The sequence below is a fragment of the Petaurus breviceps genome, unplaced genomic scaffold (assembly GCF_028583685.1).
Source record: "Petaurus breviceps papuanus isolate PSGF00001 unplaced genomic scaffold, PetGlider_PUasm1.0 183, whole genome shotgun sequence".
NCBI classification, from domain to species: Eukaryota; Metazoa; Chordata; class Mammalia; order Diprotodontia; family Petauridae; genus Petaurus; species Petaurus breviceps.
Window position 1 is genome coordinate 8,491,371 of NW_027185791.1, and position 27,741 is coordinate 8,519,111.

Below are 27,741 nucleotides of genomic sequence, written 5' to 3' on the forward strand. Positions count from 1 at the left end.
GTGTAGGGGAAAGATGGCGAGAAAATTTGTAACTCAAAATCTTATGGAAATGAATGTTGAAAAATAAAAATTAAAAAAAAGTTTTGAAAAAAAAAAAAAGAGTGCCTCAAACAATGGCCTGAAGATATGAGGCATTCAATAAACTTCTGAATTTCACTGGACCAATATAAGGAAGATAGACCTAAGAATAATTACAAAATACAACTCTATCCCTTATCGAATTAAAGTGCTGAAAAAAACTCTAGAAACACATAAACCTAGACCACAAAGGAATTGTTCCTTTAATCAGGGGTCCAGGGAAAGGAAGAAGGATGATAACAGAAAGGCATGATAGCAAATAGTATATGCAAAGGAATTAGGTTGGATAAAGACAAACTTTTGACAATTTTACCATTTTTCTTCAGACCGACTTTTGAAAAAGCTTATAATGAATAGCTTAGGAGTGGGGAGCCTTCAGCCTTCAGGTCACGTGTGGTACTCTACGTCCTCAAATGCAACCTTTTGACTGAACCCAAACTTCACAGAACAAATCCTCTTATTAAAAGGATTTGTTCTATAAAACTTGGACTCGGTCAAAAGACCACACCCAAGGACCACACATGGCCTCCAGGTCAACACCCCAGGTTCCCAACCCCTAGACTAGCCAATAGAGATATTATTAGGTGACATTTATACCATATATTAAAGTTTTCTAATTGTTCTTTATTTAAATTATCGTATTGTACTGCAGGCATTATTATCTTCATTTTTTTTTAAACAAAGGAGCAACTAGCTCACAGAGATTAAACGTACATGACCCTTATCACAGAACTAGTGTCAAAGGCAGGTTGTAGACCCAGATCTTTCTATTTCTAAGTTCAGAATTTTATCTACTATTTATTTATGCTGCCTGCCAAACAGGATTAATTCATCAAGTATATATTAAGTGGCTACTATATACTGTACTAGGTTCTAGGAATATAAAAACAAGGATGTCAAGTGGAAAGCAAAGAAATCAGATGAGAAAACAAAGATAAAAAGGATATTTCTATAACTCAAAGAGCACTTAAAAAATACTTACTCTATTTACAGCAAAAGCAGTAATAATGTCAGATTCTTTATGAATAATTCTTGCTTTACCTCCTGGAAAACCCAATTCAGCTTCAATCTGTATAGAGGGGAAAAGAACATACAAGAATATGTAATAATTCAGAGTGCAGAAAAAGATTACAGAAAAAAAATATTTGAAAATATTATTCTCTGTTTTGCAATCATATCATTTTATATTTGTAGCTCATGGTTTCCACCAAGAAAATTTCAAAAGAAATTTAATATGAAGTTGGCAAGCAGAGAAAAATGGATTTCTATCTAAGAATGTAACATACTTCATTGAAGTATGTTCCTTATATATAAAAAATATTTTCTTGAGCTAAAAAAAAAGTTATATACAATGTATCCCTTATTCCCAATCTGTAGTATCACAGGATACTATGTAGGAGAATATAAATTAAAAAAAAAAAAAGAAAACCGAGTTATCTTTGTCAATTCTTATTTTGGAGGAAGTCTTATTCTTATGGGAAATGGGATACTGCCATAATCTGATGATGCATGCATAGAGGCATTCAGCATTCTACCTCTTATCCCCACCCCATGGAGAACAGACCATGACACAGAAGATAACATAGCTTGCTGATATTTAGGGAGTAGAATATCAGGACACAACAGAAAGGGGGGGCGACTTTTTGAATGGATAGGAATATAGAATAGATTTTTTTAAAACAACCAACAGGCTACGACTTACCCAAGAATCAATAAATTAGGTAAATCTAATTCGAAACAGATTCACTATAATTGGGTAGGAGGTATAAAGGGAAAGATCTGTCTCTACTGGCCTAAAATGGCAGCCATAGCTCTGGTATAATGGAGGGTAGATAAGGGAGATAAGAGATTAGATCAGCAAATCTGATCTAAGATTAGCCAGTCAGCCAAGAAAAAAAAATTCTTAATTTTTGTATTTAGATAGCTTGTGCAATAAGCCAAGGCATAAAATAATAGAAGTCAGAGGAGCTCTGTGACAATTCTCCTACGACTCAGAGCATTTTTAAAAAATTATCATAAACTTAATGTCAAACAAGAATACTACTAATTATACTTTCCTTAGAACTACTTAAACAAATAAAATTAATTTCTCCACATAAAAAAGTAGGAACTTTTCCATCACTTCTTCTAAATTTCTTTGCTCATTTAGACATTCCTATTCTATTCTAATATGATGCAAGTTAGTATATACTTTGTCCTAATTCTGCTTTTTTGGTTTTGTATGATTTCAAAAAAGTTTAACTAGATTTTTTCTATTTCTCATTCTTGTTGATCTTCATTATATTATCCCATTAATTAATGTACAATTTAGTGTTAATAATTAATGCATTATTCCATGGCTTGGGGGATATTTTAAGTTGCCTGAAGCTTTGAAATGTTAAGTAAAGCTATTATGAAAACTTTGAACATATCAGTTTTTTCCTAAATAAATAATATTTTCATCATAATTCCCAAGAATGAAATAAATGAGTTAAGGGACGATTATTTTCATAAATTTTGCTTTGTTCTACTAGGGTACTCTCTAAAAAAATCAAATTTATGATTCTCACAGAAATCAATGAGTGTTATCTGTTTCACCCTCCTCCTCCCCTGCCATGTACTACTTTTCATTGCTTATAAGGGTTTTTTTTTTTCAAATTTGATTCGTATTTTAAAACTTTTAAAACATGCATCTCTTGGTTGTTAATGGTGGCCATCTTTCAAGTGAATGTTGACAATGAATTTCCTCTTCTGGAATTATCCATTTATTTCCAACCATTTATCCACTGTAAACATATGTAAATATTAATAATTCCTTACATATTATAAATATCAAGTTTTTATGTCATATTTGGTATACTTTCTGTTGTTTTTTTTTACTTTTAATTATATTGTTTTATGTTGTATACATAATTTTTTTTAATGCCCCACGGATGTGTACCTATTAACTTTTTCTCCTAAACAGAAGAAACTGTCTCCTGTTCACAAAAGAAAATTTTAAGTTTAAATTTACCATTCAGGTAGAATTCACTATGGCCTAAGAGATAAATTGTAGGTCTAAATCTATTTTCCACAAAATTGAATTTTGTACAGATTGAGTGCAAACACTCAATTTAAAAACTATATTTGTTTGAATGTTCACATATCCAGTCTTGTTCTATGACTTCAAGAAAGCTGTTAGGATTAATGGTTGCCTAGAATATACAAGTAGCTAATCCCTGTATGGTAAGGTAGAAAAACTACTGGGTTTCAAGTCAGAAAACTTGCTAGATTCCAATCCTGCTGTTTACTGACTCCATGAATTAGATGAGTAATTTAACCTTTCTGAGCCTCATCTGTAAAACAAGGCAGTGCTAATAGATGATCCCAAAGGTCAGCTCTAAATCCAAGATAATCTCGAATATCCATTAATACGGGGGGGTTCTTTGCCTTAGCTTATCAAGGGATATTATTCATTCTAGTTATTTGTATTATTACCTAGCATAAAATGAGTATTGCTAAATACTATTGTTAATGGCTACAATTTCCATTCTAAATATGTATGTATAAAAGAACCATCTTCAGAAACACAACTAAAAACATCTGAGGTGGCAAAAAAAAGAGGCGACTTTAAGTCACTGTCAGATTATGAAGTTTAAGTTTATGTCAACTGGCGAATAAATATTATGAATTGTACAAAAACTTAAGTCAATATAAAATGGCAGAAAACCACCTCAGCTGCTCAATAACTAAATGAATAGGTCATTTAAAAAAGATGATCCGATTATATTTGAAACTAGGCACAAGAAACTGCACACTCATAAGAAATATAAATGTTTAGATATGAAGTAAATAATGTTATATGGAATGAAACTAAACTCAGAAATAAACTACATTTATGAACACTGATGTTAACTGAATTTTCTCCTATGTTTCTACAACTTAACTCATTATGCTCACTTGCCAGTCATTGCAACAATCACGTGGCATCATAAAACACTGACACACCTTCCTCAGAATACTTAAGTCATCATGATAAATATTCAGGAAAGAAATGTTCGTTAGCAGAAAAGATGTCTTTGTCATGTCACTGAAAGCACGAGACACCATTATCACCAACAAGGACTAAAACACTCAAGATGAGCAAAGATGAAATCTTAAAGAAAACCTCTTGCTGTCCCATTTTTTGACTTGGCAGATATTTCCTGAAAGAGCAAGAAACAAGCAATGCAACTTGAACCACTGGATTCAAGTCAGGAGATTTAGACCCAGCCCCAACTCTACCGATACAATGATTCTGAACTCTTCTTTAATAAGGTATAAGGAAAAATTGGGCATTATGTAAAAGCAATGGATCCAAAGAGAAATATGATAAATACTGGATAGGCTTTGGGAAGACAGGAACGCTAATGGATTGCTGGTGGAGTTGTGACCTGGTAGAACAGTTCTGGAGAACAATTTGAAATTGTTCTAACAAGAAAAGAAGGAAGAAAACTACCATCTACTCTTTTACCCAGTAACGTGATTACCAGGGATACATACCACAAGCTGGTCAACAGCACACTTTTTCATCTCTGTATCTAACTATAAATAATAAACATGAGACCTCTCCTATCTGTTTTTAAACGACATGGGATACAATTACAAATATTTAGTAGCACTTTTTATTAGCAAAGTGGTTATCTATCAATTTAGGAATGAATAAACAAATTATGGTATGTGAAATTAATGAAAAATGATTGCCCAATAAGAAATGATAAATATAAAGAATTCAGAGGAACTTGGCAAGGTTTGTATGAATTAGTGCAGAGGAAAAGTAAGCAGGCCTAGTATAACAATTTATCTAATGTTCACCATAACGTAAGGAAAAACAATACTGAAAGTCTCCTAAAATCCTGATTAATGCAATAAGCAATCATGACTTCAAGCCTCTGATCTTTTGGCAAAGAGATGGAAAAATACAGGTAAGGAAGAGGGCATACATTTTCAAACATAGACATTGTTTTGATTTATGTTGTTTAACAGTACTTATTTATTACAAGAGAAAGCTCTATTGTAGAGTGGAGGGTAAGGCAATTGTAAGTCATGGTGATATAAAAAAAAGCAGATCAACAGAACTTTTAAAAAGAAAAAACAAACAAAATATTGAAGCAACATCTTTGGAAGAAAGTGTCAATAAATTGAGAGTATTATAACTATTTTTTCAATGACTGGGTAAAAAAGGTGAGACAAAAGATTCATATAGAAAGATTCACCTCTTTAATAATTCGTATACATGCCACGGTTTAATATACTCCCAAGGTATCATACAAGCAGTACTACAAAAGAATCCCTACATATCAACAGTACAACCTCAAATATAACAAACTACTAACACGTTTTCCAGTATTATCATAACTACCTCTATTGATCATAATGTTTAATTCAAAAGGGTCAAATATAAACAATATGAGTGTGAGACTTACTGAAATTTCATTTACTGAACTGTCAGCTAAGTGCAACTGGGGCCTGAAGTCAGGAAGATCTGAGTTCAAATGTGGCCTTAGACACTAACTAGCTAAGTGACCCTAGGCAAGTCATCTAACCTCCCTCTAACTCAACTTCTTCAACTGTAAAACAACAGTACTTACTTCACAAAGTTGTTATGAGGATCAAATGAGATGATATTTATGAAGCACTTTCTACAGTGATGGTACATAGTAGCCATGATATGAGTGCTTATTCCTTTTTGGCAGAAAAGGAGGCCAGAGTAATAAAAACTATTGTCTGAAAACATTAATTTAATTGATGACATCAAAGTATCTACAACCAATCACTACTAGACAATTTAATACTTTATACATAAAATCAGAAGGAAAAAAGTTGCAGATAAACAAAAGAACTACTCATTGGTTCACTTAAGAAAGGGAAACAAAGCAGTTGGTTTCATTGAACCCAAAGGGAACAAGAAATAACATTTCATGGAATATTTAGCAATCTGACTTTGTAGTGCTCATAACTACTACAAAAGGAAGCAAAATTTACCTTTACCATTGACATGAGGATATAGGAGAAATTCTATGAAGTACCTGACAAGATCCTACAAACCAAGTGAAACATATGCCCTAGTACTTATAAATTCATTAAGAAGGTACATAATGAAGAGGAAGATGAAAAAAAATTATGTTGGAAAACAAGTTTAAGAGTAAGGAATAAAAGATGTCAAAATTTCAAAGTCCCCCCATTCCATGGTATGAATATTTTTTTTCCAACAAGAGAGCTGGAAGGCAATGGATCTGCTCTAGCTGTCATTTTATTGATTGCTATAAATCCAAGGGAGGACCTCTATAGGACTTACTCAATGAGATCCACTCAAGACTGGTCTAACAATCTTTCCTTAGAAAAAGCAAGTGGGTGGAAAATACACATTGCTCATGTTATAGCACATAATGGTATGATCAGCCCATCAGATCAGGTCATTAGTACATATATAAGAAACTGGCACTACCAATGGGTATTGAACTAGCCCCACAAATGAATAGAGAGTTAAGAAAGGTCATATTTAAGAAATTGCAAGGCACATTCAATATTCCCATATTTCACCCAGTTGGTCATGCAGAATCTCGTGGTGATGTTGCATTGCTGTGAATGATGTAACAACATAATTAACCCAGAGAACAACATTAAAATGTTTGGTGGATATCATATCACTAAACAAAACAGATGTTTGAAAAATGGGATAAAACATCAACATCTATGACTACAAAAGGAACAGGTAGAAAGCTTGCATGTTATTCTGGTATATAATATATGAAATAATAAAAGACAGAGGATGGCTTCTGGCATTTTATATAAATAATACATCAATTATAGAAGGACATGAGTAAGAATTGTACATAATGAAGTATTGGTGGTTTGGGATCTGAACCATTTTAAAGGGAGATTTAAAATCAACGATATTTTGAAGTATAAAATTATGTCTTTGTTAACTAAGATTAATTTCTAACTGGTGGAATTTTGTGCAATATACATGTTTTCATCAAGTGAAAAACTGAGGTATCTAAATGCAATCAACTAAAATGATATGAAACCATGTGAATAATTCTTCTCCACACTTGACATTAAAGTTGTTCATTTTTCATAGAATAATATTTCCAATTACCTACTTATATTTCAACTTAGAATAGTGCTAAATGTCTATATTTGTAGTGTGGCTTTGGGGTTTCCTTGACTTGAACATCACAACAAAGGCTATCTGATGGCCATGCTATTAATAAATTCACTTCTTGCCTTAACATTAAGAAACATCGGGGCGGCCAGGTAGCACAGCAAGTAAGAGCACCGGCTCCAGTGTTGAGAAGACCTGGAGATCGAATCCCGGGCTCAGACACTTAGCACCCACCCAGAAACACCTGGCCGTGTAACCCTGAGCAAGTTACTTAACCCCAATTGCTTAGGGGCAGCCAGGTGGCTCAGCGAGTAAGAGCACCAGCTCCAGTGTTGGGACGACCTGGAGATCGAATCCCGGGCTCAGACACTCAGCACCACACCCAGAAATAACTGGCCGTGTAACCTTGAGCAAGTTACTTAACCCCGATTGCTCAAAAATTAAAAAAAAAAAACAACATTAAGAAACATCTAGGAAACAAAGCTAGACATTATAATTTAACTGCAACTCATTGGGTTTGATGTGGCTAGCTATATAATACATTTGAAAAATTATATAAATTATCATTTGCCTTAAACATCAACATGGTCACAAAGCATCCTACAACTAATAAATCTGCAACTAAGAAATCCTTCCAAAAAAAATTTTAAAAGCTTCACTGCCAAAAGACTAATTCAAAGTGCTATCTTTGAACTAAGTGGTTTATTATTCATGTCATTAAACTCCATAGGCAAGAAAAATTCTATTAGCTAAAATCTATATACAATGTTTGGATCTGCTATAAGAGGCTACAATTATCTTAAAATTCTAAGGTTCAGTTTCACTGTGATGAGATCATAAGAAAGATATCTGACCAATGTGTTATGAAACCTAAGTAAGACCTAAGACCCTTGAATCTTTTGACCTATTCTATTGCTTCTGGATCCAGAAGCTTCACAGATTATTCCTATCATTCTTCTTTGCACCAACTTGGGTGTTAAAGGAAGCCACTGGACAAAATGCAGGCATGTTGGACCTACTACAGATTTATGACATCTAATCTCAATGAATTCCTCACTATTGCATATCATCTGTTGGTCCTGGTTGACTCCCCATGGCATTATTCCAACCTTTTTCCTTCTCAAACAATACGTACCACCATCTTCACCATGACCCCCTCCCCAACTCAATAAGGACCCTGTTTCATATTTGACTGAAAAAAATGAGGCCATCCACTGTAAGTTCCCTCTCTGTCACAGTTTCACATTTCAAATCATCTCAGCATTATCCATTTTCTTTTCCTTTAGTTTCAGGAGATAAGGTAGCCCTTCTTGTCAATGTTAATTCTTCTAACCGTGTCTTTGAATTCATTCCTTCCTGTTTCTCTAGGAACCTGCCCATTCTGTCCTGTTATCTCCATCTAATGCTTAATGTCTACTCTTCCCCTGAAGCCTCAAACCATGCCAAAATTTCCATCCTTAAAAGAGCTGTGCTGGACTTCAGTACCCCTTCAAACTATTATACTATACGCATTTTCCATTTTACAATCAAACTCCACATAGCCTGCACTTCCTTTCCTCCCAGTCACTTCTCAACCCAGGCTTATGTTTCCTTTATTTTTCTCTCTAAAATCATCGTTGCTTTTTTGTGCTAAACTCAGTGGTCTTTGCTCAGTCACCATCCTTCTTGACCTAGTACTTCCTTGATCTCTCATGTTCTTTTGGATACTCTCAGAGTTTTCATGACACTCCTTCACCTGTCATCTTGATCCTTTCTGGGGCGTCATACCTGCCCTTCCTCCATTTGTGGATTCTGTTCTGGCAGTTCTACTCTTCTCTTTCCACACCACTGCTATTAAAGATTTCACTAACCCCCATTATTTAACTATTATCTCTACAGAAATTATACTCAAGCCTCATCTATCATCTGAGTTCCACTACTGAATCTCCTGCTGCCTGCTTGACATCTCTACCTTTGTCCCATAGGCATCTCAAAATCAACGTGTTCAAAACAGAACTTACATTTTTCCTCATTCCAAGTTCTATACTTGTATCGAAAAGCACCACTATTCTTCTAATCATCCAGGTTTCTCAACCTAGGAGTCACCGTTGATTAATCAGCTGCCAAATCTTATCAATTCTACCTCCTCAATATCTCTCCTATTCCTCTCTGGTCAAACCAATCACCCTAGTCTAGGCTCTCATCACTTTTTGCAGATGGTTGCAACAGCCTTTTAATTGATCTTTCTGAATCTAATCTCTCCCTTATCTAATCCATCATCCACAACTGCCAAATCAATATTCCTAAAATACAAGCCTAACCATGTTACTCCTCTGCTCAAGATGCTTCTATGGCTTCCCGTTGTCCATTAACATAAGTCCTTTAATTTAAAGTCAGTTTCAAAATTCAATTTTTTCATACTGTAACTCCCACTAGATTCTATCTCAAAATGATTACATGATGTCAAAGTGATCACTCATGCATTCTAGTCTCTTGGGCTTCTTGCTGTTTCCTATGTATGACATTCCTCTCATGCTTCCATGTCTCTGTTACACAAGATAACCTTCATACTTGAATATACTCCACCTTTCTGAAACCCTAACTACCTTTAAGGCTCAACAAGAGCTACTTCCTTCAAGAGGATTTCAGTAGTCACTGGAATTATTCCCCTTAACACCCATGTTTCTTCTTTTTTTTTTAAATTAGACTTGTGAATTAATTCATTGATGGAAGCAAAGTTCCTTTCCTAAAAAATATTGGCACATACCCTGCAATTGACAGTCTCAATTCCCTGGGATATTTGTAGGTAAAATAACTTGCCCAGGGTAATGCAGCCAATGCCAGCTGGCAGTGAGATTTAAAGATCTCCCTATCTATAAGGTCAGTTTTTTTATTTACATTATCTTCTGTGTGTTTATTTCAAATAGATTCTCTATTTACATATATTCTTTGATGTTATATCCTCTCAGTAGAACATAAGCTCCTTGAGCTCCTTAAACTGTTTTGTTTAAGTCCCTACTGCCTGGTACCTTTTTTGGGAATAGGGATGGGCGAAACTATACCTATCATTTCATTAGCATAGGGAACTCCCATTGAGTAATCCCACTGTGTCAATGAAGACCAGCAACATTTCTACAATTTAGAGTCTTGGGGAATCACAGAGGCTAGAGAGCAATTGGTTAGCTATGGTCCTACCTTTGGCATGGACTGGTAATGTGACATTGGGCAAGACACAAAACCTTTCCAGTGACCCAAAGAAGACTTCAAGCCTGGATTAAGCATTAGATTTGGATTGAACACCTGACTTCAAATTCTATCCTACATAACTTTGGAACTCTAGGTCACTCAGCCTCTTTCAGAATCAGGTATCTCATTTGTAAAGCATTGATAATAAGAATGTCTACTTCACAGGGCTGTTATGAAGATTAAATGTGATAACACATATAAAGTGCTATACAAACCTTAGAATGCTTATATCGAACTTAAAGGCAATGGAATCAAACTCAATACAAACAATGGAGGGAGGAGGAGATAGTAACTTTGTGGCTGTTCAGTTATTTCAGTCATGGTCTGACTCTTCACAACTTCATTTAGGGGTTTTCTTGACAAAGATACTGGATGGCTTGCCATTTCCTTTTCCAGCTTATTTACAGCTGAGGAACTAAGGCAAACTGTGTCTGAGGATGTATTTGAAATCAGTTAAAGTCTTTCTGACTCCAGGCCTAGCACTCTATTTCCATGCCACCTAGCTGCCCTAGATAGTGAATTAGAAAACCACAAATTAATATTATCTATGTTGTATTGCATTTTTATTTATTTTGTTAAACATTTCCCAATTACATTTTAATCTAAATCAGGCTGTAAGTTTTAAGAACAGTGAGTCTGACACCTCTGACTTAAATCCAAATAATTCTTTACATAGATCATCTTACCATCTTAGAATCTCATGTAAATTATATTTACAAGATTCTGCTCAAGAATGACATTTGTGAAGACTTTCCTGATCCCCCAATAGTGACAGTCCTTCTTCCCTAACTGCCTTGCATCTATTTTGCATTTATTCTGTTTTGTCTCATATGCTGCCTCTGTATCTTCATCTCCCAGCACAGCACCTAGCACACAGTAGATACTTTATGTTTGTGGACTGATTGAAGCTAGGTATTACTATTCCCAATTTATAGATGAGGAAACTGAGACTCAGGTAAATGAAATGACTTATACATGAGTCATACAATATACAGCTAGTAAATATCAGAAACAAGATCCAAAACCTGGTCCCTAATCTCCAAAATTAACCATGATTGCCATGTTATTTCACAGGGACTTAGTTGATTTAGTACATGAATTATATGAAGATTTACTTAGACGAATTCAGAATAATGTTTTGGGGTTTTTTTGTCTGTAGAAACACAATGAAGGGATACAGCTATGTATTACTTTATATCCTCAATGATTTATATCTTACAGAATTCATTCCCTAAACTTTCAAGAATCAGTAGAATTTCTGGGAAAGAATGTAGGTTATACAAGTTTATTTAGAACTAATATTTGTATAAATTAGCATTAAGGTTTGCAAGGCATTTTACATGTATTAATTTGATCCTTACAACAGCCCTGGTAAGTAAGTGCTATTATTATCGCCATTTTTACAGATTCGGAAATTGAGGGAGAGGTTAAGTGGATCCTAGGATCACACTAGCTATTTAGCCAGTAAGTACCAGGTTCAGGATCTAAACTCCAATACTCTATACACTACTCCACCTAGCTGCCTAACAATCCTGAAATTTTAAAGTTGTAAAGCAAAAAATAAAGACAATTCTTGTTCTTAAATCCATTGTCTTACACAATTTTATTCAGTCATATAGTTATGGATATCCAAAAATAAAAGGTAAAAACTCAGGGATGGTGGTGTTCTTCCACCTTCTAAATCCATCTGAAATACTACTAAAATTTTAGATACCATACTCAAAACATAAGTTAAAGTATTTTTTTGTATACTGAAGTAACATTTTTTTTGTTGAGAGATTACTGCTTTTCAATGTAAAAACAGAAGTTCTTAACTTCTGTAGCTTTATTTTCTTATCAGAAAATAAATGGATTATATTGTGTAAATTATCTTACAACACACGATTTTTATGAGCATTTTAAAATAAAATATGATCTGTATAAAAGAGTTGGTACTCTTTATTGTTCATTTTCCAAAGCTCTACTGAGTCATAGTTATAGTTATGCCTATACCAGAAAACATCTGTAGCCATAAAACAGGATGCATTCAATTTCCTTTATGATTGAATTCTCTAGCTGTGTGATCCTGGGCAAGTCACTTCAACCAGATTACTTTGCCCTGCCCCTCCACCCCCTACAAAAAAGGAAAAAAAAAAAAGAAGACTGAATTCTCTTATTTAACAAAATAATCAAATCAAATAAAAAACCATTAAACTGATTAGCAATGCAATATTCAAGTTTAATGGGTCAGTAGTTTTCTGGGGAATAGTCTGTTGCACCAAAAAAAAAAAAAAGGAAGAAAAAAGAAAAAAAGAAAGAAAGAAAGAAAAAAAAAGGCAAAGTTATTGAGGAATTGAAATTTTAATTTCAGCTCAATGTTATTTTGTACCTTGTTGAAGTTTGGCTCCTCCATTATAGAATTTTGGATGGTTTCACTGTGGTCCTCTAATGACTTCATCAAAAAAAAACATAACCACATGACAGAGTAAAGATAAGATGTAACATGCAAGGTTACTGGGAATATTTTAAAAATCTAAGTTTATTTTACCAAAACAAAAAAAAAGTGCCCACTGCAATTAGTTACTGCTACAAATATTTATAAATACTTAGTGTTGTTAAAAAATCCTTCAAAACTGAAGAATCTGTCATTAAAAAATTATTTTACATCTTAAATTATTCCATTCATTTAATTAAATCTGATGTTAATATAACGTTAGAGAAAAGATTCTTAACCTGGGGTCTGTGAATTTGTTTTCTTAATATTTTGATCACTATATTTCAACATAATTGGTTTTCTTTGAAATTCTATTTTATTTTATGCATTGAGAACCATTATTCTGAGAAGGGCTACAAAGGCATGTGTGCCCTGCCCAAAGGGTCCATGACACAAGGTTAAGAACCTCTGCAGGAGAACAGGAGGAATTAAGAAGCATTCATTTTAAAGTCATATCATATCAGTAGTTTGCTTATACACTGTTAGATTCTATTTCCAGAAATATTGCTTCATATGCAGCATAGTTTGGAGTCTTTACATATAAAGTAAACTCTCATGAGGGAAGTTCTGACTAATCAGTGACTTCTCCCTAGTGCCTCTCTGGCCTTCTAAGTGTCTGTGGTTGATTCCAATTGTTTAAATGATGGTTCTAGGTTGTTATTGAAATCCTCTCCCTAATGTTTTTGGAAGAAATAAAAAATGATTGAAAAGGAAGAGCTCTGAAGATAAAAGAATTTGAAATGATTTACATGGGACTCAAATACTTCCAAATTTACCATGACGTACCAAATTCACAATCTATACCCCACCCCTTGCTTGGGGAGGGAAACTTATATTCTTAGGAACAAAAAGAAAATATATCATACAGATTAAAATCAACTAAAGTTACTAGAACTATGAGAAAAAAAATGAAAAAAATTATCTATCCTGTTTTTCAAGCAAACAAGGAAAACAAAACATCAATAATAGTATTTTCCACAAGAATACCCAATATTTCTGTATGAAAATTATTTGATTAATTAATATGAAGTCAATGATACACATTTATATAGTCTATATAATTATGAAATTATGTTCCTTTCTATGAAAAATTGGGGTAAAACATAAATAGAATGTTAGCATGTATAAAAACATGCAATGTACCCATGTTTGCTACTGTGATTCATTGTGGTTCAATTGCTTTCTGAGCTTTATTTCATCTACCTTGAACAGATCGCTTAAGAAAATACTGAATTTGGGGGTGGCTAGGTGGCACAGTGAATACAGCACCGGCCCTGGAGTCAGGAGGCCCTGAGTTCAAATCCGGCCTCAGACACTTAACACACAAACTAGCCATATGACCTTGCTCAAGTCACTTAACCCCAATTGCCCTCCAAAAAGCAAAAAAAAAAAAAGAATTGAATTATAGTTGTTCAGTAATTTCCATTTTTATTTCCAAAACCATTGCATCCTTTCAGTTCAGTTCTTAATTATTTCAGAGTAATAATTTAACACTAAGGAAAAGGCAAGTTACCGATAATGATTATACTTAATGAGACCTTCAGGATCAAAAGTAACATACACAGAATCATCAAAGTAGAAGATAAGGAACAAGAGATATAAATAAGCCAAGCAGATAAAAGCATTTGTTAATTAGGAAGATAAGGAAACAAAGTAGTGTTTTATACAAAAAAAAAATTTAAAAATTAGAATTGCTGAAATACTTGAAAACCTCAAGTCATCTTTTTAAAAATTGCAGAAGTATACTTCTTAACAGGTAAATATACCACCTAATGATAAACTTTTATCTTTGAGAGCTATATAGTTAGGAACACCTTCTATAAAAACAAAAAATCTCTAGGACCCCCCCAAAAAAAGGTTTCAGAAATTGGGGTTACCTCATCTTGCCCCTCACCTTCTTTAAATATTCTTTGTTTATGTTTAAATATTCATATTAGAATCTAATTTTCCACCAATAATTTGCTTTAAATGAAATGTTAAAACAAATCTTGAAGCTCTTTAACTCAAAACAGTTTCATGAAAACCAATAAATTTTAAATTCTACCTCATTTAGGCATCTCTTCTTAGTAAATATATTTCTAATAAAGGTTTCTTGAATTTCTTCCTGTTTCACCAAGTACTGCCAAAGTCTCTTCACAGATAGTGCCAGATGATGTTTAGATCTGTAGACAGGCATATATAGTTAAACAAAAAGTGATTATTAATTTGTTAGAAGGTGATATACTATCCCAAGCACTATTTAAACAAATCATTCTCTTAGCTTCAATGAAAATAAAAAAGAAGCATTGCTCCTAAGGTCTGATGAAATCTAGTTACAGATTAAAAAAGGCGAGTATAATATCTACCAAGGTTGCTAGGATATAAAATGAACTATGAAGGAGTGATAGGGGGAAAAGGGATATTTATACCAACCATCATAACAAGCATATGAACCTTCTGCGCCAGTTTCACACAAAAAAGTACAAGTGATTAATAATTATCATGTAATTATCTGCTGAATTTATGCAAAATAAATTGTCTAAATAAAATGCCACAAAATTGAAGGATTGTAAAAGTATTAATTTCAAATAAAACAATCAAATGTTTAAATCAACCACAATTTTAAAAAGTTATAGAGTAGTCTACACTGGCCTTTTATTATGCATGCTAGATGAATTTAAAAATTTATAAATTTGTAAACTGTCATTCTTTCCTCCAGCAATTACAAAAGTTAACTAATATTAATAGGTAGTCAACAGGCATTTATCAAGTGCTTACTCCAAGTTAGGCATTGTGCTAAGTTCTAAGGATACAAACATTTACCAAAAAAAAAAAAAAAAGGCAAAAATTTGTCCCTCCCCTCAAAAAGCTTACATTGGTAGAAAACAGGCAAATAACTAGGTACTGATATTCAAAGCAAATGGAAGAGAATTTTAGAGGAATACATTAGCAGAAATTTACTTCTAAATGTTAATTGAACTCTATTTTCTACCGAACATACTGAGGAATATCATTGAGACAAACAAATTGTTCAGCTTTAAAGGAAATGCATTATCATCTTCCCAAAGAGAAAACTCAAAAGATTGTGATGGTCAGCATCTGAAAGCATGAAATATATTATGGGACTATTTAAGCTATTAAAGAATATAAATATGCATCCATAATATTATAGATATATTAGTGTCAAGGGACAATGACCACATCTGTTGTTGTTGAGTCATTTTCAATCATTTCTGGCTCCTTGTGACCCCATTTTGGGCTTGGCAAAGTTACTGGAGTGGTTTGCCATTTACTTCTCCAGTTCATTTTACAGATGAGGACACTGAGGCAAAGAGGGTTAAATGACTTTCCCAAATTCACACACCTAGTGTCTGCAGCTAGATTCAAACTCAGGTCTTCCTGACTCTAAGAGCAGTGCTCTATCCACTGTGTTACATAGCTGTCTGAAAATATTTATTTTTAAACTAAACAAACACCTAATAATCCCAGGAACTCAGTAGTTTTAGACCACAAAATGGAATGGAAGAAAAATCAGACATGGCAGACATAAGGAAAATCTTCTTTTTTCTGAATGAGTAATTCAGAGATTTTCTCTTCAAAAAGCATTGTTGTATATAGATATATGCAGTTAAAACTTACCAAAGTAGCCTTATATACATAGAGAACTGTAAACATTTTACTAATGACAATAATCAACCACAAAATTCTTATACATAGCAAGATAATATTTTTAAAACTACGTACTTGAAAGGGGTGTTTGTAGGTTCAAGCAAAGCTTTGTGGCGAAGAATTGCAGGACCTGCTGACAAACTCTCCTCGGAGGTATGAACTGAAATATAATTCTGAGGTGGCCCACCATGTATTTCAAGTCTTCGGAGGAGGACTTGCTCCCAGCACTGAAGAGCTTTTAGAACTGCATGACACAGTGGTGAGCTAACTGGAAGCTCTAAATAGAAAACAAATTAGCTCTAGTTACTCTTTAATCTTTCAATTCTAAAAATGATTTTCTGACACTAAATAGTAATACATGCTCTTCTTTTCTTGGAAAGATCTAAAGGGTTTTTTAAAGTATGCACATCTTTGACATTTGTAGCATCTAAAAACAACAGGTAAGTATCTTATAAAACTACAAAAAGATAATCTAGGATCACATCACAGCCAACCAATAGTAAAGGAATCAAATAAAATCAAATTACATAAATCATAATGAGAATGGAGCAAGGAAAAGAAATTGTTCTGGGAAGAATTGTCGGTTTGCAAAATAGCATAAAGACCTTCAGGATTGGTTAGCTCTCTATTTATATTTTCCAGTGCCCACAGTCTACCTCTATTTGGACATCCTTCTGACAACTCATAAAGTACATTCTGAGACTTAACTCTTATTTTCCCAAAATGGATTCTTCCTTCTACCTTTTCTAAAACAAACTCTCTAGTCAAAAATGATCTTTTCTTCCTTATTCTTTGAGTAACACTATATATGTGCTTTCATGAGCTATGTCATATATGTTATTCCTGTCTGAGATGTTTCTCTCTCCTAGACTGTAAACTCCAGATTTTGTATCAAAATTATTTCTGCATCTCTCCTAATACTTTGCAGTGTTTTGTATATAGCAAGAACTGAATGCTTCTGTAGATTGAATTCATAAGTAATTAAATAGATCTCAATATATTTATTCATATAAATTTATAAAAATACTCATATAAACATAAAATTTCTGAAATATTCATGAAATGCTTAAAAAAATCTGCTAAGATGGATCTAAAAAACTATTAATTATTCTGTTCATCAGAAAGACTCTAATCAATTCAAGTAAAGATAGTAATTGATATTAAAGTATTTATTACCTGAAAGATCATGACCAGCCAATGGATAGAATGTCTTCAAATTATGCAGCACCAACTGCACCATAGCCAATCGCATCAATGACCAACTAGAAATAATATCAGTGAATTATTTATAAAAGTATTTATAATTTTAGAATACATCGATAAGATCTTCTCTTTTTAGTTAAAACAGTGACTGACACTTGTTTCTTCTAACACAGTATCATCTCAGTCTTAATCTGTTCTCATCTATCTTGTTTTTAACTTTTCCTATGAAGGTTGCATTTCTTTAGCAGCAAAAAGAATTGGTTCAACTAGGTTTGATGAGAATAAATTAACCAGAAATATGTTAAGTAGGAGAGAACGAGAGAGGTAGCATTGCACAGTGGGCAGAGAGCCATCCTTGGAGTCAAGAATACCTAGATTTGAACCCTGTCTCAAACAAAAAGTCTGTGTGACCTTGAGGAAGTATTTAATCTCCAAGTAGCTCTGGCAACTACCTAAGACTATATAAATTGCAGAACAATCAATGATCTGCATTATTAGAGGGAGCTTCATCACCATGAGTTCCTTAAATCAGTTAAATCACAGTTACTGGACCCAAAAAAAAGTCCCAAAAGACAAAATTACAATAATAAAAAATGAAATGGAAAATACGTGGTTCTCTCATGAAACGTTTTTATTTAGAAGTAAGGAGAAAGGAAAATAAGTCAAAGTAATTAGAGGTCGAGGCTCAAGGTCATAATATTAATAAAATATCACTCATTACCATAGTGTTGGAATAGAAAGATTAAGTGTTTCTGGAAATAAAATTTTGTTAAAAAAAAAAAACCTTGCACACCGGTTATATTTGCACATATTAGAAGAAAATGGTCTGAATATAAATAAAACAAAAAGAATACAACGGTTCACATACTGGCAGGTATTTGTTATAAACCTATAAATCAGGAAGAGATTAGGACATTCTTTGGTCAACCCACAAAAGCAGCTGTAGGTCCTATTATTGCATGCTTCATCTAGACATCTTATATTAAAATAATTCAGCTGGGCATGGATCATGAAATGAGTTTTCAGACTGCACTCAGAAAAATTTTCAGCTGCAGGAAAAAAAAAAAGCTTAGGTTCACAGATCTAGGGTTGAAAGGGATCTCAGAGACCACTAAATCCAACCTTGTCATTTTACAGAAGTAATTTTAGATTATTCCTTGAAAATAATATATTGCTCCTGTTAAAATGCTAGGCATTATCAGAAAGGGTACTCTGCCTCCTCCAACTTTTTAAGTAGGGGCCAGCTCCCATTAGAAGATATATGTATAGAAGGTCTTCTCAATTTCTTTCCTTGACTTCCATGACACTACATCATTCTGGCTCTCCATCTATGTCTCACTTGATTCACAATCCCAGTCATTTCTTAGTAACCACTAAAGATATGTCTCTGAGGTTCAAATAAACCATAGCAATTCTAATTATTGTAAAATATAAACCTAAGGCTTCTCATTTGTATCTAATCTTTTCAATCATGTATTTGTAGTATGTTTTAATTTCTACTGCTTTTTAAGACAGTTTTTTAAATGTAAAATTTTGGTAGTAAATGTACTCACTTTACAATTTTATGACATAAAAATGTTTGTTTTCCCTCATATAAAGCTGACTTTAAACCTAAATGTCCATTGTAACATTCGATGCAACTAGTTACCCATATGACAAATAATTTCATTTCAGTATTGTGACCTATAAAATGAGGGAGGTGGATTAATGGATGCCCCAAATCCTATAACTCTACTAAAGAACAGAAAACAAGAATTGATCATAGAATTATAGATTTAGAACTAAAAGGAATCTTTATCCAGACAACCATCTCATTTTACAGATAACAACCAACAAGAGCTTCAGAAAGGTTAAATGAGTTAAAAATCATATTGGCTTAAGTGGTAGGGTTAGGATTTGAAACCAAGATCCCTCACTATAAATTTAACATTCTGGCCACTACAAGACATTAATTCTTTCTTATGTCATATCCATTTTTGTTCATCACGTTGTGAGCATATTCTAAAAAAAAATTTTCTGAGAATTTATAGAAGGCAACAAAAATCATTAATGAGACAAAATAGATTCCAAAAAAGAAAGACTAAGGATCTTTCTAGTATAGAAACAAAAGGGTAAGTGAAACTTGATCAATGTATTGTGATCTCAAGGGCAGGGACTATTTTGTTTTTGATTTTGTCTTTGTATGCCTGTCTTGCATATTACACATAGTAAACACTTAATGAATGTATGTAAAGATAAACTGATTAGACCAGGATTTCTTAATCTTTTTTTAATGTCATAGACCCAGATTCAGTATGGTGAAGCCTCTGGTCCCCTTCTCAGAATAATGTTTAAATATATTTTTAAAAATACATAGAATTACAAAGCAAAACAGTTATATTGAAATAGTCATTAAAATATAAAAAACCAAATTCTCAGACTTCTCAGATACCAAGGTAAAAACCTGTAAGTTAGACTGATCAGCTGTTCTCAAGGTCTATGGGTGCATTACTCTTATCATTGATTGAGTACTCCTGCCCTGGTGTAGATCTGAATCCCTTCACAGACTTCCTATGCTTTGCATTTTCTGTCCATGTCCTTTTGTTGTGGTTCTAAGAACTGTGAGATTCTTAGACCTTTTGGCCCTCATCTCCAACATTGTGCCACTTATCACTACAAAAGATAGCCACGTAAGAATAATGGTTGCTTTATATTTTTGTTTCTTTCATGTATTACTGTGGCCAAAAAAAAATAACCAACCCTCTTTTGATGATTTTATGATCTTTGAGCTGGAAGGGATATTAGAGCTCATCTGGTCTAATGGAATCCAAAATTTTTTGAGAGCATACCTATTGCTGATGTAATCCCAATATACATGTGCTTATTTATTAATTATATAAGTGTAAAATTACACTAATAATCATAAAATTAGAAAGCTTAGATAAAATAAAGCCATTTAAAAAGAATGGGATAATGATGGAATAAGAGGTAATCATGGAGAAAATAGGAAGCCACTGGAATTTAATGAGTGACTTGGTCAGACCTGTTTTAGGAAAATCACTTTAGCAGCTATATAAAGGATGAAGTAGAGAGAGGAAAAACTTGAGATTGACAGCTCATAGGTGATTGGGCCTTGAACTGGTAAGGAGGGGAAAGTGGGGGTGTAATTGTTTGAGTAGAGAAAAGGGAATAGATATGAAAATTTTTGTGGAGGTAGAAATAAGAGGATTTAGCAACTTAAGTGTATGCAAGGGGTGAGAGAAAATGAAGAGTAAAGGATAAAGCAAAGTTTGAGACTGGATAGTAAGGATGGTAGTATTCTCAAGAAAAATAGAGAAATTCAGAAGAAGAATGGATTTGTAGGGGGTAAAAGTAATGAATATTGTTTTGGACAGTTTAAGTTTGCAATGTCTACAAGACAACCAGTTTAAAATATCAAAAAAGCAATTGTGATAGGGGATGTGATAGGTAGAGGGTGTGCTAGAGTCAGCTTGTCTTATTGTTGATTCTACAGTTTTAATGAAGTGTGTTGTGTACCTGGGGCTAGAGGAGGGGGTGGGTTTAGGTAGAAGCTAGGTGTCAAACATTTACTAGCACTGAATGTAAGACTGGAGTCGAGAAGAAAAAATAGGGCTGAGTATATAGATCTGCACAGAGAGAAAATTAAAACTGCTGGGGTGATGAAGTCATCAAGTGAGAAAGTATGCAGAGGAAAGAAGGCCCAAGACAGAAGCTTGTGGCAAACTCGAAGTTTATGGCATGTGATGTGGGTGATGATTTAGTGAAGGAGACTGAGGAATAGTTAGAAAGGTAGTAAGAAAATTAAGGGAAAGCAATCTGAGGACAACCAACAGAGGAGAGAAGGATGGTCTAATAGGGTTAAATGCTGCAGAAACATCAATGAAGATGAAGACTTGTGAAAACATGATCAGATTTGCAATTAAGAGATCACTGGTAACTCTGTAGAACAGTTTCTGCTGAATGAGGAGTCAAGGAAAGAGTAGTTTGAGAACCCAGGAGCCTTCCTCTTTATTTAAGTTCATCAAGCACAAGGACTATTCCATTTTCCTTTTTGCATCCCAGCACCCAGAACTCAGGACCTGGTTAAAATATCCTTTTTGACTGATTAATCTACGCTTTTATATATGTCACTGGTGTTTTAGTTGAACAAATATCCGACTGATTTTCAAGATGCAAAGAGAAATAAAATAAATTCTGATTTTATAAATCAATTTACGAAGTAATTCAAATGTATTATTTCACTGGATCATCACAAAACCATGTTAAGAATTATAATCCTCATTTTACCTGTTTTTCTCTTCTCTCTTAGCCTGAAACTAGATGATTTCAACATACAAATGCCCTAACTTCATTATTCTAGTAAATTCTTATGATCTACTGTGCCACCCCACTTGAAGTACATGGAGGAAATTGATTATACAAGTCTGAATAATCTACCAGAGCAATCTAAATAGGCATCTATTTCACTTGAAGTAAATGATCATACCTACAGCTTTAACTAGACATCAGAGGGGAGCTCATCTCCTCAGGATACCCTTACAAGTCAGTCTAATGTATTTGTATGTTACTTGTTGCTGAAGTGTAAATGAGACCCATGCATTAAGAAGTTCACTCTGTGAACAGTGTGAAGAACAGCTCGGAGAGGAGGGAACTGCCAATAGGGGAACTAGACAAGAGATAATGATACAATAAAGTAGACCAAGCGATGGCAATATATCCAAGGAACATCACAGAAGTAGCTACTCGAAGAAGGTCCAGTTTTGCAGTTGGGTCCAAGATAAGGAGGAAGATAAATTCAGTTTAGGAAATGATCATTTGAGTTATTGATACAGGCAGAGATATATAGCGACTAGATAGAAATGTGAGAATGGAGCTCAGCATAGGTCAGGACTGGACCTATAGATAAATCATTTGCATAGAAAAAATGATAAAAGTCATAAGAATGAAGGAGTCCACCACTGAGAGAAGGCCCATGGTTAACTGATGGCAGTAGAAGGAGGGAAGCAATGGAGACAAAGTAAAAATAAGACAGGAAGGAAAACAGTCAAGATCTGGGTGTCTCAGTCTCTTAGGATTAAATTGATATTAAAAGGGTGTGGTTAATAGTATAAGATGTTGGAGGGAGATCAAGGAGAAGGTCCTTAATTTTGTGATAAGCGACACCATAAAGTTTTCTAAAGGCTAGGCAGAGTTTCAATAGAATGAGTAATAGAGGATAAAAGGCAGATTACAAGGAACTGAGGGTCCAGACATTGAAAAGCAGAGGCAGAAATATAAAACTAACTAGTTTTCCTATAATGTTGTATAAAGATTAAAAATCTAACATAAATGATCAAGTACTTGAAATTCTTTAGAAACAAAAATGTCCCAAAGAAACTTAAAATACATATTTTATACCTGTATGAATTTGAATTAGCATGCTCTTGGAGTTGATAATTTGAAGTTAAAACATCTTCATCACCATCCTCATCCTCATCATCACCACTTTCCTGACTCTCTTCTGAATCATATTCTGCTCTACTTTGGGAAGGTGGTAAAAAAGGCTAAAATAAAATTTTATAGAATTCATAATCCAAACATGTTAACCAAGACATCCAAATATATATCCAAACAGTTGTATTTTATGTCATTTTAAAAACATTTCTATAGGCACTTCTATTGACAGCATTCAAAGGACATTCTGACGCTGGAAAGGTACAAGCAACAGAGGGAGCAGAAAGACATCTGTGAATCCTACTGAAATGGAGACGTCAGTGGGACAAGGCCACTGGTGACATGAAACTAGCCAGCATTAGGACTTAGCGCCTGGCACATAAAAAACTTAAGAAATGCTTGTTGTTCCATTGTTCTTTGTGCTTTGGCATAGTGGTGTACCAAGCAATTAATTTGTCTCCAAAACAGAACCACAGTGGACCTGAAATGTTTCCTGGGTTCTTTTTCATGTGATCCTTCCACCCCCTCATTATTGTTCTACATCTCCTCTGTCATTTGTAGCTAAACCTCAAAAAGTCCATCGATAATAGGAGCCTCCACTTTTTCTCCTCTCATTCTCTTCTTAATCTCTTACAATATGGCTTCCCACCTCAACATTCCAACTGAAGCTGCTCTCTCTACAGTATGGCCTTTCCTCAGTCCTCATTCTCTTCTAAGTCTCTGTAGCCTTTGACAGTGTTCATCACTTTCTCCTCCTTGATGCTCTCTTCCCTCAACACCATCTTCTCCTGGTTCTCCTCCATGTGTGACAGATCTTTCTCTGTCTCCCTTGGTGGATCCTCATCCATATCATACTCTCTAGCCAAAAATGTCCCTCAGGGTTCGGTCCTGGATTATCTTCTTTTCTCCTTCTATACACTTCACTTGGTATCCCATCAGCTTCCGTGGATTTAATTACCATTTCTATGCTGATGACTCTCAAATTCACCTATCCTGCCCCAAACTCTTTGCTGACCTCCAATCTTACATCTCCAACTGCCTTTCAGACTCAGTCTTGAACCGGATAGCCAGGAGACATCATAAACTCAATATGTCCAAAACAGCATTCATTATCTTTCGCCCTAAATCCTCTCCAAGTCCTTCGGGGCTTGCAACCTAGAAGTCATCCTGGATTCATCACTGTCTCTCCATGAACCCTCACCCCTTTCTAATACTCAAGCTGTTGCCAAGGTTTATCAATTTCACCTTAGCAACATCTCTTAAACACAAGCCTTCTTGCCTCTGACACTGTCACTACTCTAGTACAGGTCTTCATCAATTCATATCATGATTATTGCATATGGGTAGGTCTGCCTGCCTCATGTCTCTCTCCACTCCAATCCATCCTCTGCCAAACCACTAAAGTGATTTTCCTAAAACAGGTCCCAATCATGTCACCCTGCTCTGTAAAAACAGTGGCTCACTACTGCCTCGAGAAGCAAACACAAAATGAAGGCCTTGATAACCTAGCTCCTACCTACCTTTCCAGTCTTCCTACACCTTAATCCCCAACACATATGCTTTGATCCAGTGACTGCCCTCCTGGCTCTTCCACAAACAAAATAATCCTTCTCTCGGCTCCAGGCATTTTCTGCTCTGCCCTCTACTGCTCTGGATACTGACCTCCCTGGCTTCCTTTAAGTGCCAATTAAAATTCAACCTGCTACAGGAAGTCTTCCTCATCACCTCTTAATTCCAATGCCTCCCCTCTGCTAATTATTTCCTAATTATCCTGTACATGGCTTGTTCTGTATATATTTGTTTGCACATTGTCTCACCCATTAGATTATAATCTCCTTGAGGGCAGAGACCAGTATTTTGCCCCCTTTTGTATCTCCAGTGTTAGCATAGTGCTTAACAAATAGGAGGCACTTATTGAAAGTTCACTGGCTGATTGATTTGGTTCTCTAATGGTCCTTCTATTCTAGAGCAGGTAAGTCAGAATTATTATCTTTGATAAGTGCTCCTTGGGTGGTCTATGTTATACCATTACTCCTGTATCTTTGGGAATAGGCGGCAACAAAAATTGCAAAGACCAAAGAAATCAGTCCATGACTCCTTTCACACTTAAGCTGAAGTATCTAACTTTTCTTCTAGGACAATGCCCATGAGCACAGTGCCTGGCACACAGTAAAAGCTTAATTAATGCAATTTCCTTCCTTCCTCCCATTACTGAAGCCTTGGTCTCTGAAAATTTCATATATTAGTCTTCTCTTTTCAGTTTTCGATCACTCTATCTCCTTGACATCTCATCTACCTTCTTCTCTTTGCTTTCTCCACTTATATAATGTATATGTGCTATATCCTTTTTATATCAAAGTGTAAACTCCCCATTCTGAAATCTGTAAAGTCATAATTCATTAAAGTGTTGGCTTTTATAAAAAGGTTTTAAAGAGTTTAGAAAGTGATCATGCTACATAATCAAAACTATCTTTTAAAAAATGTTCTGATAAAATATTTAAAGACAGAAGCAAATGGAATCTTGTTTTTAAATGAATACACAAATACTTCATGATTACATTAGGTACCTTTGCTATGAAATAATCCCAGATACTAAGCTCAGGAGGAATAAATTTTTCCTTATAAGTAAAAGACTCTTGGTCTCCTATAGGTGAGGATGAGTTCTGTGGAAGGCACTCTTTGGAAGATATTTTTGATGGTCTAGATCGTTTGTGCTGTTTTTCACCATCTTCAACTGAAGAAGAAACTAAACAAAATTAAGGAAAAAAGATTATTAGTAAAGAAATACAATTTTCATGTTCAATAAGATTTACAGTTTATTTCTACTTAGCATGATCTCATTTTATTTCCAACAAAAACAAAAGTAAGTACAAGTGGCAAAAAACCTTCATATTATTTAAGGGAACAGAAAGGGAAAAATGAAAAGAAAACCAACTTTCATGAGAATTTTGTCATCATTCTTCTATTCCTAGGATCTTTAGAAATCACCAATGCAGGATTAGGATTTCTTTTTAACTAAAGGTGGCTAGGAAAAACCTTACCACTATAAGGAATCCCCCATCTTTACCTGGGGAACTGATGGTGTCAACTTAATGTGGATTCAAGGTAAAAATTCACTGGGGGATTTAAGTAACTTCTTGGTCTTATGTTTTTCATTAGCAAATATGGAAAATAATAAAATAAGATGAAAACTATAAAAATTAATTTGCTTAATCAAAAATAAGAGCCATGGAAAGGAAAACATAAATTGCTAGTTACTGGTGTTACCTATGTATTACAGTCTGTACTATAAATACTTTACATAATTTATTTTTCTACTCTTTAAATATATTGTTCCTTAAAAAATATTTTATAAAAATTTCATCAAAATCTACTAGCCAATCATGAATGTCATAAAAAGTAGATGACCAAAAAGTGACAATCATTCCATATCACTGTAAAATGATTTCCTTTTTATGTCAATTAGTTAACTTACCTTTGAACAGGATGTAGATATTTGTGCTGTAACATAATTATTCTATATTTTATTGTTTAGAGATGATCAACTAGCAAAACAGCATGCACATGCATTTTTAAGCAAAACTCATTAACTTTTAACATGATTATTAAAAAAATTAGGAAATTAAGAGAGAAAATATATGATTAGTACTGTGGCACTAAGTACAAAAGCTAAATGTTATCATTAATTTTCTTTTAAATAATCAGAAAGATATTTAAAAATGTTTATTTTTATATTTTTGCCTAATTTTGGTAAGTAACTTTTGGCTTAAAAGATTCAGCTAATCAAAAGTATCAACTTATTCTGGACATATTTAAATATATTCCAGATTTTAATTTGTTAATGCATAGTTATAATTTGAAAATGTTCTTTACCTTCTCAAAATAGTTATCCTTAAGACCTAATATTATATGAAAAAGAATACCTATCTTATAAATGACTTCTTTTTAATGGATATAAAGACATAAAAAAATAACCGACAAAATTTAACTTTTGTCAACGACAATATCGACATACATTTTTCTTCTCCATTAAAGTGTATTGTAAAAAAATTGAAAGAGTACATGTTAGAAGGTAAATTTAGGAAAGTGTTTTGTTGTTTACTTTTTTTAAGAGTAAGCAATTCAAAGTACAGCCTGTGAATCCAGCTATACAATGTTGAATCAGAAAAGAGACTGAATAAAAGAAAATGGAATAATTTGATATGGTCTAAGGATAGTTTAAAATTTCCAAAATTACTCCCCAAAATGATTTCTTAATACGTTTTTGGAAAATAAATTTAACAGAAAATATTTTGGGAAGAGAACAATCATAGAATTTCAGTGTTGAAATAGATCTTTGCAACTGTCTGTTTCATCCTCCTCACTTTAATGATGAATTAGAAGAGATCCAAATTAGGAAGAGGTAAACAAAAAAGCATAGTTTTTCTCTTTTTCTTCAGATTGCCAAAGAAAAATTTGTTCTATCACTTAAGAGTTACAAAAAGGCAGAATTCTCAAAAGACTAGCAATGAACTGATATTTGTGACATTTAATATGTCACATTAAATATGTGACATTTAATTTTTGAAAAAGACAA

The 27,741-nt window shown here is 33.8% G+C and overlaps 1 protein-coding gene across 3 annotated transcripts in view; it reads right to left on the reverse strand.

The window, feature by feature from the left end:
* DMXL1 (Dmx like 1) overlaps positions 1-27,741 on the reverse strand; it is a 153,682-nt gene that overhangs the window by 30,765 nt on the left and 95,176 nt on the right. For 2 of the 3 annotated variants that reach the window (XM_069087836.1, XM_069087835.1), the window contains 7 exons: positions 25,733-25,911; positions 23,130-23,275; positions 17,706-17,791; positions 16,605-16,806; positions 14,926-15,043; positions 12,777-12,839; positions 1,061-1,147 (listed from right to left, as the gene is read on the reverse strand). In XM_069087836.1, the coding sequence (XP_068943937.1) occupies positions 1,061-1,147; positions 12,777-12,839; positions 14,926-15,043; positions 16,605-16,806; positions 17,706-17,791; positions 23,130-23,275; positions 25,733-25,911 (881 nt within the window). The remainder of the gene's footprint in view (positions 1-1,060; positions 1,148-12,776; positions 12,840-14,925; positions 15,044-16,604; positions 16,807-17,705; positions 17,792-23,129; positions 23,276-25,732; positions 25,912-27,741) is intronic. The other variant, XM_069087834.1, reaches the window with a different exon arrangement.